The 15,803-nt window shown below is 32.9% G+C and overlaps 1 protein-coding gene across 1 annotated transcript; it reads right to left on the bottom strand.

Moving 5' to 3' along the window:
• Positions 1-2,882: 2,882 nt before the first annotated feature.
• Positions 2,883-14,828, bottom strand: LOC148606109 (uncharacterized). The gene is made up of 7 exons (XM_088546080.1): positions 14,761-14,828; positions 14,243-14,370; positions 12,650-12,763; positions 12,231-12,296; positions 11,892-12,000; positions 5,928-5,971; positions 2,883-4,428 (listed from the first exon to the last, which is right to left on the bottom strand). The coding sequence occupies exons 1-7, from the start codon at positions 14,826-14,828 to the stop codon at positions 4,346-4,348; spliced, it is 612 nt and encodes a 203-aa protein (XP_088402206.1). The 3' UTR covers positions 2,883-4,345.
• Positions 14,829-15,803: the final 975 nt, after the last annotated feature.

The following is a 15,803-nucleotide window of genomic DNA, read 5'->3' as shown; positions in this document are numbered from 1 at the left end:
ATCCATCGGTCTGTCTTGTATCAGCTTTCAGTCATTGATCCATCAAATAGTTGTATGGATCAGTTCAGGGACTGTGTAGCATCTATCCTTTAGTTCTGTGATAGATATAAGTGGAAGATTTGGATCATATATGTGTATGGAATTTGGAACATCATATTTATATTATGAGGCAGTGTGAAGGTCTCTCTCGCACAAAAAACATTAATACATTCTTTCAAGTGTAAAATCTTTTTATTGCACAAAATGAATACTTAATAACAAAAGACATTCATGACGATACAGCTGATACAGTGCCATGATTTGTTAATATTATGCTAAATTAAAATCCATTCCCAAAATACTACATGTACAATGTACACCTTAATATCAAAGTTAAGTGTAAGAATCAGGCAAAATGGTTACAATTAGAAACATGCCATAACCCCACTGATCTAACAATGTAATGTCACTCAAGGATACCTACTCTATTTCAAAAGACCAGTATTTAATCTCTGGCTTTGCTCAGGAATTATTCAATAGTGAGGTTTGTTTGCAGAGTTATCTGCCCTTGATATATTGATTTTCAGTGCATTTTAATGAAATTATAATCCAATGCACCAACATGATATGGAACATATTGTCTTTTTTCCTTGATTCTTATCGTGCAAATAGTCAAATTACATTATCAAAATGATGGGATTTTAATACCATGTTTCTTCCACTGCCTCATTCTTACAACGGCTGACTTAAATTAGCAGTCAATGAAATATCCTACCATATTTGGAATGGAGTATAAAACTTATTAAGGCCAGACAAATGTATTATTTTGATTGTTAATTGTTGCCTAACCTTTCCCATTTTCTGAGTATCTGAAACGGTTTTGTGACTGTTTCATGTCCAAAATAAATTTCAATTGTAAAATGTATATATGGCCAAAGGGACGGGGCTTTGCATCATTAAATGAATAGGGAAATATATATTATTTTCCCAGAATTGAGGAAAAAAACTAAATATATTAAAAGTGTACAAGGCAACAACTTCCCACGGTGATAAAAAAAATTTAAATGAACTTCTTTATAATGTAATATGATTAAGAAAATGTGTTGTTTTTTTGTTTTTTTTGTTTTTTTTTGTTTTTTTTGTTTTTTGTTTTTTGTTTTTGTGGTATATATATGCTAACAATGTATTTTGCCTAACTTGGCCCTGTTTATATTGTTAACTGATCTACCATCTGAAATGTTAAATAACACACTAAGTGGTTCATCCTTATATTAGGAAGCAGAAACTTTGTCTTTGAACTCAGGTGCCATCACTTCACACTGGTTAATGGTCGCTAATTTGTCATGACAATATTTACATAGACACTTTTGGTTAATAAATAGATCTAGTGATGCTTGAAATAAACACTTTATCATGTCCATTACAAAGTAATTCATAAGTGATGAATAGCTGTTATTTTGAGTACAACTATATTTAAATATCAGGCTTATGAAAGGATCATGAATTCAGCATTTAATGTAGATCTGTTACATATTTCTATTTTCACTTTTATGTTAATTTTATGTGGTATTTACACGAAAATGGTGGAAATGGATATCATATCTGCTTTTAAAGACTTAAATAAATAATAAAAATATTTAACCATCATGAAATGTGATAGCAGTGGCTTAATTCGCAAATTTTGAAGTGAAAAATAAAAGTAAATATTTGCCCAACCTTCCAACTGTAATTGTTACGACTTCACCCAACCCTTCTTGTGCGTATTTTCAGTGTTGTGGCAATGGCTGAAAAGTTTCCATTGCTTTTTAACTGGAGTAAAATACCTGCAACACTTAATTTGCAGAAAGGACACCATTGGATTCATTCAGTAGAGTAATATATGGCAAGCCAAAGTGGACAGAAATGAGTATTTCCCAATATTTAAAAATGATTTTCTTAATATTACAAATTCATTTTCTAATATTAAAATTTAGATTTCTTATATTACGAAACATTTTTTAATATTAAAAATTGAATTTCTAATATTAAGATTTTTCGATATTGAAAATTGATTTTCAATTATTAGAAAATGAATTTGTTGTATTCAATTACCAATTTTTAATAATAGAAAATAATTTTGAAATATTAAAAAATGTGACTGATTTTGCATGATTGCAAAGTGATTTTCTAATACTACAAATTCATTTTCTAATATTACAAATTCAATATGTAATATAACAAAATGTGTGATGTTTTATAGTATTACTAAATTAGGAATTTGTAATATTAGAAAATGATTTTTTTAATATTACAAATTCATTTTCTAATATTATAATTTCTTTTTCTAATATTACACATTCAATTTGTAATATTACAAACTGTGTGATATTTTATAACATTTCTAAATTAGGAATGTGTAATATTAGAACATGAATTTTTAATTTTGATATGTAATATTACAAAATGTGTGATGTTTTATATTATTACTAAATCAGGAATTTTTAATATTAAAAGATGAATTTTTAATACCACAAAATGAATTTCTAATATTTTGTTTCTAATATAAAAAATGATTTTGTAATATTAAAAATTCATTTTCTAATATTACAAAATATTAGAAAATGAAACTTGAATTTTGTCCACTTTGGCTTGCCATAGTAATAAAGTCTACACAAAAAATAAGTTTGTGATACACACTTGCATTTTACTTATCGAGTGGTGAATTTTTGTAGATTAAAGGTTAAAACCTTGACTAAATTGCTACTATAGAAGACAGGGGGATAACAATATATCGTCTTGGAAGCAACAAATGAGTTAAACACTGTTTAAAACAAGCTAAAAAATTGATGAAACTTTTTTTTGCAAGTGAAGGTATTTAAATCAGGACATTTTTCTTTAAATACCCCCTCCTATTTTAGCCCCCCCCCAAAAAAAAAAAAAAAAGAAAAAAAAATTTGACTACACACTAATTTTTTCAGAAACAGATTTTGCATTCACTCTAAAAGTTCCCATGTTACATGGCTACATGACATTAAATATCAAGTTAGTAATTTACAAATTTGTACTACTGCCTGAGTTTCTTGAATATCTGTGTTAGTTTGAATGATAGCTATTATTGCCACTAGTACATGTGAACGATTCCCATCAAACACAGGATATTGCCCATTCTTGATCATGAAGAAATCTAACAAACTAACCAAGAAGTTAAATAGATTGACAACTTATAAAAGTGTTGTACTATTGTTTTGCTATAGAACTTGAGAGAAAGTGCATGTCAAGAACAAACACAAAAACATGGGGAATACTGAGCTATTATTGAATATTTTTTATAGAAATAATGCACAAAATAAACACAATTTCCCAACAAAAGGGGAGGTCAAAAACCCAGAAATACCTCCTAGATCAATTATTGCATGCACTAGCTATACACATAGTTAATATCAGACTTTTGATTATTAAAACTACAATAATTCCTATGCTTGAGTTATGAAGAAAGATGTATCGTTGTACGGACAGGATGTCCTGAAGGGATCGCATTTTTGTTTGGAACTCCTGGACTTCTTTTGTAGGTTTGGATGCACTCCTATAGGTGTGTATAGGTCATTATCTCAAAATATTAATGACAAACATCCTGCCCATCTGTAAAATAGGCCCTTGCCTAGCATTTTAGTTTATAAGACTACAATTTTCATACAATAAAAGACAAATTTTAAAGTAAAATAGTAAAGGCTGCTACTTAAAGAAAGTAGTGTCCAGTAAAAAAAATAGAATATTTCTGTTATTAAATCTTGATGATTTTTATTATACATTTATGGTCATTATATTAAATTTGAGGCTCTTTTCCAATAATTTCTATACGCACATTTTAATTATTGGATAGCACAAACATAATCTATTCGCCAATGACAAGAAGTTTTAGTAAATTCAATTTAAAGAAATCACAAACATTTTTGTCTATGTTATCTATTACAAAATATTCTCCCTGTGGAAGACAAATGGGAGAAGTGAACGCAAACAGGAAGTTTTTTGGCTTATTTCTCCATATTCATTAGACCCTGAAAGAATGCATATGGTGGTCCAAAATTGATAACTGCAGACAAGAAGTATTAGTTGAAAAAAGGCTTGTCTTTAGGCTGAATTGTACAAATGTAAATAATGACTGGCACAGAAGTCATGTCACAGTAAGTAAAACAGCAAACGACAGGGGATAAAGTTGCCGGCCCTGTATAGAATATGCCCTTCACTTAATGAAACGTGTATGTATTCACTTAGGTTGTGAAGTCGATTCAGGCTCAATTATTTCACTGGCATTTGAATCTATGACTGATAAAAAAAAATGTTAGATCCCGTCAACTGTCAAGTTCTCTACCTACATTGTATATTTCATCTAGTCTTGCAATCGCCTCAACCTCCTTGTCTCTGACCAAGGATCGTCATATTCTTGACGTTCTTCTAATGCCGAAAACTTAACTGTTAGAGATAATAGAATTTTATTCTAATATGACGTCTTCCTGTCGGTACAACCACACCTTTAACACCTGCGCACTATCGCTTTTCTTTCGCTGTCGTTTCGAGACAAAACACTAATTTTTAGTGTCCGAGTTGCCTGTTTTCTTTTGTTACTTTAGTTTTTATAGGAGTTCGAATTGCTCATTTACTTTTGTTACTTTGTATGTATGATTTTAGTTACCGTATGTTCTTTGTTGTGTATGTCTGTTTTCCATGTCTGGTCATTGTCCCTGGATTCCATTCTGATTACCGCTATCACCTTGGTTTCCTTGATTACTCTTTAAAAACGTTTACGCGATGATTTAACGGCTGAGAGGTTACATGTATCTAATACTATACTGATACTGATACTCATTCAATAGATGGTTTACTTGCATATGTGGTTTATTTTTTAATTAGTCCAACTTCCATACAGGGGAGGTTAAATGGAGCAGCCGTTATTTTGACTACACCTAGGGAATTTTTTGTCATATTAGAAAAGAAATACTCATTTTAACATGGGTTCAACATTGTCGCTCGGTGTTAAATAATCGAATATAAATGCCGTACCATGTTAAAATGAGTTAAAATCTACCCCCTCCATGAATTATTTCTTAAATATCCTCGTTGTAGTGTTAGAAAAACAAGGGAAAAAATGCATGTATTGGCAGCTTTTTTCCAGAAAATATATACCTGATACGTTCAAAATCCACAGTCGGGTTTTTTTTTATTATTTTCTATGTATGTTTTAGGTTTTAATTTATATGTACTTATATTAAAATAAATTCGTTCCAAGACTTTCTCACCAGAACGTATTTTAATTGTAAGAGTTCTTTAATCAATAAAACTAAGGAAATAATCTGGCTTGGATTTGTTTTAAAAAATCTCAAATTAATTGATATTTTCTTCCAATCCTTTATTTCTTCCGAAAATTTCCATTCAGAGTATTCAACACAATTTGAGTTTAGAAAAATCTGAATTTGAATTTCTATATGAAACCGGGCCCTGATTCTGTATTGTGCAGCTCTGGTCCTTTTTTAAAGAAAACCCGTGCAACTCATACCATGCACCATCAAGAATTTTCTGCTGTTCTGTATAGACCGTTGCAATTTAAGTTTTTAAGTAATTCTAAAACAATACACAGATTTAATAAAAGATAAGTATGGAAAACGGCACCATGGTAACTAATGTTTTAGTGGAGTCCGAGTTGATCTTGTTTCTTTGTATGTTTTGTTTTTGTTTTTTATGTTCGTTGTTGTGTTTGTCCGTTTCCCATATCTGGTCTTTGTCCCTGGATTACATTCTTTTGATTTCCGCTAGAATATTGGTTCTCTTGATTACTCTTTCTTTACACATAATGCTATTGTGCACCTCCTACTTAGTTTTTTTCATCTGAATGAGTTTTTTGGGTACTCTAATATTGTGAAAAGGGGGCAGGAGTATCAACAAATGAGCTGTGCCTACAGTTTTTATAGTCTTACCTGGATCTGTTCCTTGTTGTCTTTGTTTCTTCAATCTGTGACGCCTGAGACATGAAAAAAGAATTCAATACTGACTTTGAAACTGAGCAAGCACTTAAATATATTTTAGAAATATATATTTGTTTATTGACGGCTTACAAATGAACTTGACCCTTGTTTTTGCTGGTAATGAAAAAGTGCAACCAGTTGGTTTTACGTACCATATTAAGCTCACTAAGAACCTACCACAGTAATGTTTTTTACTCTACCACTTACACATATTATTAAAACCTTTAGCATACAAGTTTTGAAACCTACTTAAGGTCTATACGCCAGGCAGAGAAAATGTAGCAACGACTCTCCTTAAATTGATGAACATGTTTATTATTGAATACTGCCCTCCATACGACAGACCATGTCATACAATAACTCATAAAGCGTTTTATGAAATATTGTGAAACACTAATTGTTCGTGGTGATCCAATTATTGTGGAATTCGTATGTGCCCAAACCACGAATTTAACAACCCAACGAAAAATGTATTTTCCAAAACCTTGAGGAAGAAGAACATGAACGACATACTGCCCGTATGGACTTGTACATATGTCAGACCCTGTTTACCTATATTTCAGTGTAAACGTAGTTTAACAATGTTACTTGTACCTGCAGTGAATGAAGGAAGATGTACAATCAGTAATAAAACTCCTTAAATGAATAAAAACACCAAAAAACTGATTTTGTTACTTTATTGAGATGTTTATTTCATACTTCCGGTTAAAATAGCATGTATCGGTAAAGTGTTCATTTTAAGTGTATAATTTGCGTATTGTTTATTTTGAGAAAATCGATCTGGAACAGCTGAGGTTTCATAAAGAGAAAAACTGAAGAAATTGTTTTAATAATTATTGTATTTTTTACCATCATATTAGTAACAATCTATTTTTGGTGCATATGAGATAAAAACATATTTTATAAAGCAGTAGACAATGTAATTTTAACACACACTGATAAATCACAGGAATACTATAAATTTCAACAGCTTATAATGTCAATATCACTTTTAAGAGAGTAAACCAGCTTTACAGAAGCCTATCTGGATCAGGTCGGTACGTGTTGACATTTTATGGTGAGTAAAAATAATCCAGTTTGCATGGATGGGTTTTAGCACGGAAGTCTTGGTATCAACCACAACGTTGTTTGATGATGCATCACCGCCAGTGTCATCTACTTGCTGCTTCAATAGTTGTATTACTTCTGATGAGTACAAGTCATTGAAGTGGGCTTTTAGTTCTTCTTTGTACTCTCGGTTGAGTGACAAGAGACATCGAATAACGCTATGGCTTTCTGGGTTGTAGTGTATACCAACGGCTCGTCGCGGATCTATCTACGTATGGTATTATGACTTTGTCACCGTAACGGATCATGGACTCCTCATTACTCCAGTGGGTCTCGGTGTAGGTGGTCCCAGTTGTCAGGAAAGTCAACACCCTTTGGAAGACAACGGTTGGTTTTGCCTGCATAAATCAGATGTGGAGGAAGAAGTGTACCGGATTTGGTTACTGCAAGAAGTAGCGTGATCTGTCGTGTATCGTCTAACCCCTAAATGGTGATCTGTTGAGTCCCCTGCTGTTCCATGGTCCAGTCTCCGCCAGGCACAAGTTAACAACCAGTCTGGTCCAAGTTTATGATGAGAGAGTCTGGTACATAGTGCTCCTCTACGACTTTGTTGACTTTTTCCAGGTGGGTTGCTTTAATGTCGTCGAAGTCGGTGGGTAGGTGTTTGACTGCCTTTGTACCCTTTCTTTTGACGAAACCCATACGTTGTAGGATAGATCTGGCTAAAGACTTGGTAATGTTGATGTGACCACCATACCGCTGAAGTTTGTTACGGGCAAATTTAGTAACGATTGCTTCTATTGCCGCCATGACGATGCGAGTGTTGATAACGCCACCGTTCAGTCGGACTTTACGGATCCAGTCATTAACATTGTCGTCTAAGAGTAATCAAAGGAACCAAGGTTAAAGCGGTAATCAAAGGAACCAAGGTTATAGCGGTAATCAAGGGAACCAAGGTTAAAGCGGTAATCAAGGGAACCAAGGTTAAAGCGGTAATCAAAAGAACCAAGGTTATAGCGGTAATCAAAAGAACCAAGGTTATAGCGGTAATCAAAGGAACCAAGGTTATAGCGGTAATCAAAAGAACCAAGGTTATAGCGGTAATCAAAAGAACCAAGGTTATAGCGGTAATCAAAGGAACCAAGGTTATAGCGGTAATCAAAAGAACCAAGGTTATAGCGGTAATCAAAAGAACCAAGGTTATAGCGGTAATCAAAAGAATGTAATCCAGTGACAAAGACCAGACATGGAAAACAAACATACACAACAAAGAACATAAAGTAATTAAATCATACATACAAAGTAACAAAACTAAATGAGCAACTCGGACTCCACTAAAAACTGGGAGCATGGACCAGGTGCACCGGTAGGGTAAGCGTCCTCTGCTTTTCTAGAAACACCCGCCGAGTTGCTCATAAAAAGTCAAATCCGGGGTAGACAAACGAGTGAAGGAAAACTATGACCCGTTGAATAAATCAGTTTTCATGGTGCTGATGGATACACCATAACGATCCACGAGTTCATGATAACGGCCATAAAACTTCTGTAGTGATGACTTAATCTTGTAGCAACATAACTCTGTTCCAGAAGCCTATTTGTTAGAGTTCTAGCGCGATACAAAAAGTCTGCGTAGTTTCGGCAAGCTCTGGCATAACGTATGAGTTGTAATATGAACACTCCATACGCAGGAGCCGAAGGGCTGTTGCCACAGATGAAAGGAAAGTTGACAATTCTGAATGAAAAGTCATCACGTTTGTCGTAAAGTTTGGTCAATAGTTTTCCTTTACCATCGATTTCTAAGTGTAGGTCAAGATATGTGGCTGTCTTCACAGTGTCTGTAGTATCCTTTATCTCAAGTTCTTTTGGGTAGATGCGATGTATCAAATCCCCGAAATTAGGATTGTTTAAAGATAATACGTCATCTATATAGCGGAAACTGAGATTGAAGGCTCTAGGCAAACGATATTCCTTCTTTCTGATCAGATCAGCTATAAAGTCAGCCTCATAAGAGTGAAGGAATAGGTCAGCAAGTGAAGGAGCACAATTTGTTCCCATTGGAATGCCGACCGTTTGTTGAAAAACACGTCCACCACACTGGACAAATATGTTGTCAGTTGAAAATTCCAGCATTTTGTAAACATCTTCCTCTGTATATTTGGAAGATGTTTTGGAATTATTTCTTACAAAGTATGAGGAATCTCTACCAAGAACTATATATTTGTATCTAGGTGTACCATCTTTTTTGGAAAAAACAACGATGTATAATGTTTTTAAGTCGGGATTTTAACTGAGTATGGGGAATAGAAGTATACAGTGTTGATAAATCATAGGTTTTAATGCTATTATATTCAGATAATAGTCTTGAAAAGATCTTTCGAATTTTTCAGGATCCACATTGAATTAATACCACTACGGGAGTAACAAGTGTTGTGGTAGGACTTTAGACCCTCTTTGACAGTTGTGAGTATAGAAGTTAAAAGTTTTGAAAGAGGTTTGGTGGTACATTTTGCAGATGAAAGAAATCTCGGTACCAACTGAAAAAAAAGATAACGAAATTTTATTGATAAATTCATTTTGTAATAAATCAAGATAATTCAGTAGTTAATTAATTCCGATCTTAAATTTACTTTAACCGTTAAAATCATTAAAAAAAATTCAATCAAATTAATTCCATAACAATTGTTTATTTAACGGATTATACAATCAGATTTGCTAATAAGTTTGTGCCAGTTTAACACAAATTTGTAACCCGAGGGTAGACAATTCAAAATTGTAAAGAAAAGTAAGAATTTAAATTTCGACGTTAAGCCAATGTTGGTGGAATAAAAGGCAAATACGCAAGAAGGTAAACGAGTAATGATTATTAATTTTAACTTTTTCCTGAACTGGACTGGGACTGGGCAATCAAACAAATGATTAATCTTGATTTGAGTCGTTATTGTCAATCAACTAACGACTTTCAGCTAAACCATTCATGTAAAATTTACAACATAATTTTTTTGTTTTGAAAGTTTGTTTTCCACGAATTTAACAACCCACGACAATGTCTTTTTTGTAAATCCACGAAAATTGATGTCAACGAAAATAAATGAATTCACAGTAATATAGTTTTGGAAGGAAGTGACGATGTATTGTAAATGTGATACCCTCCGAAAACTTCCATATCCATCCGTCTGTCCATCCCCGAAGACTTCCAGATGATAACTTCAGAACGAATCCATGGATTTCGGAACTTTGCACAATTGTTTAGTGTCATCAAATAAGAATTAAGTTCAATTTTCAACAGAAACAAAAATGTAATTTTCGAGTAAGACTATTTTAAACGTTTTGCATTCCCCCTTGTTTACTCCTACGTGGCAGGGTATCACTTAAATGTTCCACTAAGGGCGTAATGCCCTATTTTTAAGTATTATTTCGAATTATTGGACATTGAACACAAAAAAACAAACGGAAACGACAAAACATTGAGCAGTATATATTAACGTAGAAATATGAGTGATAGAATAAAGATAAGAGATTCATGTCCACTTAAAAACACTTAAAAAATATTTCACGATAAATATCAGATCCAAGGTAATGAACATAGGTAGAGTTGTTTTAGGACCTAACATATGTTTTTGAACAGTGTCATTGATTATCAAGATATAATTATGAAGACTCACCCTCTTCCAGGTGTTTAGGTAGAACCATACTAGTTTAAGCTTTCGGATGGAAAAATTATCATTTTCTATATACGATACACAATCGTAGTCCAGGCCATCTGTTTCTTGCTTGACTGAATGCAGATATATAAATGTTGGTATGAAGCAATGACTCATAGTACTATCCCATTTCGTAATTATTTCAGGAGAAGACTTCATTAGTGTGTTATGTTACTTGTGTCTGGTCCATTTTGTTTATTACCAATAAAATATGTTTAAAACTAAACTCAAAGCAGAGTTTGGCTCCCAATATCTATCGGCCGTATTTGAAGTAAAGCATTTACAACAGGAAACATTTTGAAAAATGTAAAGTATTTGATAGCCTTAAAGGACAGAATTCAACAATTCACAAGAAGCTGAATCAAAACGCCTACCCACACCCCCCTCTTTCAATCTTTATGTAAAAAAAAATTCAGCAAACCGAAAAAGGCAGCTTCCTTCCATTGAGACCAGCACTATACAAAAAAAAAAACTCTATTGCTATAGGGGTTTTGAGTTCTCGTATGATACGTCTCACGAGGACGGAACGGATGTAATACAACTTCCAAAAGACGGGTGTATAAAATACATATATATAAATATTGGAACAGATTACAGACAAAAATCATAAATTATTCATAATTGTTATTTAATTGTAGCCCCCTTTTTTACTTCATTAAAATAATTTTTTGTCAAGAGTAGAAATGTTAATGTGAAAAAAACATAATGTTATTTAAGTTTCATTTGTACAAATATGATCGACGGTATATTTGGACATTCAATTCAGTGCATACGTGTAACATTAGACTAGGAACACCGAAGCGCACCACATGTGTACCTCTACTGGTCGATCAATTTCTACACTCTCAAGGCTGGCATCACATGTGCATCTTTATTGATCGATCATTTACTACTCTCCCAAGATAGGCATCACATGTGCACTTTTACTGATCGATCATTTTCCATACTCCCAAGATAAGCATCAAAGGTGCACCACTACTGATTGATTATTTAATGCACTCTCAAGACAGGCATCGAATGTGCACCTCTACTGGTCTAGATTTTTCTGCACTCTTAAGAGGCAGGTTTATACTTCCAAGCTTACGTCAGCAAAAGGAGTGCAAAAGTGTTTGTTCAGTCCACAGCTAACAGGTAAATATACAAACAATAAGTATATTATCATACCCACCTTTCCCTTAGCACGAATCCTATGAGCAGAATAACAATGAGTGTTACCAATGACAGTATCAAAGCTATTAGAATTGTAGTGGAATCTCCATCGCCGTCTTCGTTGCTTTCTGAAAATTATATTATATAACAAATTATGTAGCGATGGCTTCTTGATAGAACATAAAGTAACTTAAAATCATACATACAAAGTAACATAAGTAAATGAGCAACTCGGACTCCACTAAAAACTGGGAGCATATGACAATAGGGTTATACCATTAAACGACCGGAAAGAACTATGTGCGATCATATAAAAAAAAAACTCGCAAATAAGTGTAAAATGATACCAAATTCTCACCTTGGTTAGTTGTTGGCGTTGTACTAGTACTAGTAGGAGTCAATGTAGTTGTCGAGTTCATAAGAGCTAAACGAATAGATTTAAAACTAATTGAATAATATACGTGTTAGCTTTGTTAGTAATGAAGTTGTATTACACACTAACTAGTTCACATGAATTAGGAAATATCGATGAACGAGTTTCAAGCATTTTTGAATAGCAGTATACATGTAAATCACAGTCTCCTTTTAAATTATCTCAAGCTCTGGTTATATATTGTCGGTAACCACATTTACACTTTGAATTTATGCTGAATTTGACTTGATTATGGATCAGATTAGTGTTCAGTACTTTTGTTGTTACCCTTATTTCGAAAACAAATCCTTTCCTTGTGCTTATACAATGTATCAGGATGTGCTTGGTCAAATTGATTTACTTACGTTCTATGGGGTCCCTGCATTTTCTACACTCCCCTGTCTTGTGATTGCATCTTCTACACTCGTCACATTCACAAATTTCTGAACAGTTCTGTCCATATGTCCCATGTTTGCATGCTGATAAACAAAGTAATACAGAATTCACGTTGGACAAACCATTGTAAAAAAGAACAAGTTGTGGTAAAGTTGTGTTAATTTTAGCATTCAAATGTGATCCATAGAACCCTCTTTTTTTGTGTACAGTTAAAGATAGCAATCTTATTTTTTATAAATTTCCAGATCCACCATTTTAATAAACCAAAGTGGACATAGGAGCCCTGACAAATTGCGAGGATTGCTTAATGTTTCTTCCCCCTCTATATAAGGATTTCCATTTAGCGTAATTTCAGTAATTAGTAATTTGTTTTGTTTACAAAAATGAACATTTTTAATAATCCTCATGTCTACTTAAACCAAAGTGTTTCCCATTTACAGCTCAACAATTTGCTATTAGTAGACAATGCGTATAAAATATCTATCATACTAAGTGCCTATGTATGACTTTCAATATAACACTTACTGCTTAAAAGATATCAAACGGATGCTTAGATAATCACAAAGGTATATAAAACTTTATGCATGAATATACCTAAATGTTTATAAAAACTCACACGTAAGACAATATTTTTCGGCAGTACCGTCGGGTTTTAACCAAGCCATTTGCAAATGATGCAAGCTTTTAAATGTAATAATAATAAATAAAAAGCCCAAAGTTTCGAATTGGAATTAAATATGTCTCGACCAGCAAACTGACAACGAGTATGGTTATAATACACATAAAAGAAGACAAATCTTAGAATACATTGCTATTTTTCATAAAACCGGTCACCCCTATAAACCGGCCATTTCCTCGTGCCCCAGCGGTGGCCGATTTCGAGAAGTTTAATTGTACTGTCAAAAATATACCTGCTTTTTTAGATGAAGATACATCCAGTTCCTTATTAAAAACTGTACTTTTTAACTTACATACAAAAAAATCATGAATCATAAATTAAAAAATCTTCTCGTTGATGATCATGCGGTGAGCATTCCAATAAGAAGTGCTAAGTGTTCTCATCAGCCTTTTGATCTTAGAACGCGCATTTTTCTGATTCTTTGAGATTCATATGCTTTAGTGTATTATTCAATGAACAATTATTGGGTCGTAGTTAAAGTTTAAGTCTATTAGCATAAAATTCTCCAACATAAAAAAAAATATATAATTATCATGATAATGAAATCCCTGTACACCTCAAGCGTACTTTTCTCTATGGATCTTATTGAGACAAAAACAAACAGTAGGAAGTAATGAAAAAAGCACAAGGTAAACTAACATAAAGGCAGAACAGCAGCTGAACTTCGTCATTCCATTGGTCAATATACAGTTTCTATTCCTGTTTCATCTATTGTAAACGTAAATTATGGAGAAGACAGAGAGAAGTGTCTTGTTAGTGCACAAGATTGACATGAACGTATTTTTTTTTATTTATTTATTTACATTAGCACGTGTACCATGTAGTAATAAAGAGTATATTTGGCAATATTTGTCTCCTCTATACAGACAACACCTGTACATACGTTTACATTTGTCTTTCTTTCCCCGTCTCGAAAAACCAATACAACAGTCCTCCACAGTGTATGTAGTGTTGACGAAATACTTTCCGTCCTTTTCGATCGTCACGTGGGTAAAAACGACTTTCGCCTCTCTTTAGAACAAAAATTAGTCAGTAACTTTTGGACTATTGATAACTCCAGAATGATGTACAAGTCAAAACACAAATGCATCAACACCCAAGCGAACATGTTTGGTATATTAAATGGAAATAAGAAGCCATATTCAAAGAAGAAATTATTCAAGTTTTATGAAGGTATCTTACCATGTGGATATGTATTTATTGTAAGAAGATGAACGTTTGATTTGTATCCTCATTTGGCGTGAGATAGTAAGACATCTCTACATTTTCTATATTACAAGAGTAAATTACGGTACTTAATTTCATAATTTGAATTGAATCATTGTTTTTGTTTGTTTGTTTTCCTTCTTCCTTTTTTTGTGGGGGAGGGGTGTGTGAGCTATGACTTCAATTCAAGCTTACCCTGTACCATTCTTTAACACTCCACTGATATTTTTTTCAACAGTATAGTTCTGTTCTACCAATTCCATGAAAGAGGAACAAATAATGAAAATTAAACCTATAGATTAAAACAGCCATAGAATATTTTACTTTTTATGAGCTCGATCTTTTCTATCATCGTTTTAAATCAAGACCACAACCCTTGGCGCAGGCGTGGAACTATTGACAGCTTGAAGATTTCAAAAACAAAAAATAGAATAGACGCGGATACGAAACAATAACAAAAAATAACAAACAAGTACCATATATTCTTTTAATTACCGTTATAATTTTGGTACCCTTGATTACTCTTTATAAAGAGATAAGTATAGAGAGTTTGGGTTTTTCTCTCCGACGAAGTCCGTAAGACTGAACATTCGAACCTCACATTCGTTGTTATAACATTCATCTGTTTAATATTTTATAGGTAATTTATTCCTTATAACGTTTAATAAACCACTTTCTGAATAAATCAGCAAACCTTACATGGGTTAAAAGACACAAGGATGAAGTGAATGAAGATGAGTAGTAAACATATATTCGTTAGAAAATTAAACATATTAAGTTCAAGGGTCTGACTGATGTTGTATTAAGTGTTTACCGAGTTTACCCGGTTTAATTCGGTAAAACGTTTGCAATTATAAAGTCAATAAAGATATGCACCATAGAATCTTCTTTTTACAGATTACCTTTTTGACTGATTAATAATGATACTGATGACTTTTATAATACTTTCCAACGTACCCTTACCATACAGTCTAATGTTTGATAATAGCATATAGTATGGAATAGGTAAATTGCATAGTTAAGTGAGCACAATTATTTTGTAATGTGTTTTACAGGTCTAGATCACCATCCTATTTTAGATATTATAATAGATATGAGTTATTACATGTAAACCCCGAATAGGTTTTTTTGCAAAACTCCTAGTTAAAATAACATTATGCAAAGTGTTGGAACGCGTTGAAGGTATTTTGAGACAAAAAATATAAGCATTATGTTGAATTATTTATTTTTACATTTAC

Source organism: Perna viridis, chromosome 9, assembly GCF_037379345.1.
Source record: "Perna viridis isolate PV_CMFRI_1.1 ecotype Kerala chromosome 9, ASM3737934v1, whole genome shotgun sequence".
In the NCBI taxonomy this organism is placed as follows: Eukaryota; Metazoa; Mollusca; class Bivalvia; order Mytilida; family Mytilidae; genus Perna; species Perna viridis.
Note: the sequence above shows the minus strand (reverse complement) of the source record. Positions and strands in the feature narration are given on the sequence as shown.

Coding starts and splice junctions, on each gene's coding strand:
- LOC148606109 (XM_088546080.1), bottom strand. CDS start 14,828: ATGGAATTGGTAGAACAGAACTATACTGTTGAAAAAAATATCAGTGGA. Junction 5,972..11,891: donor GGATTCGTGCTAAGGGAAAG/GTGGGTATGATA, acceptor TTCATGTCTCAG/GCGTCACAGATTGAAGAAAC. Junction 4,429..5,927: donor ACAACAAGGAACAGATCCAG/GTAAGACTATAA, acceptor TATCTCTAACAG/TTAAGTTTTCGGCATTAGAA.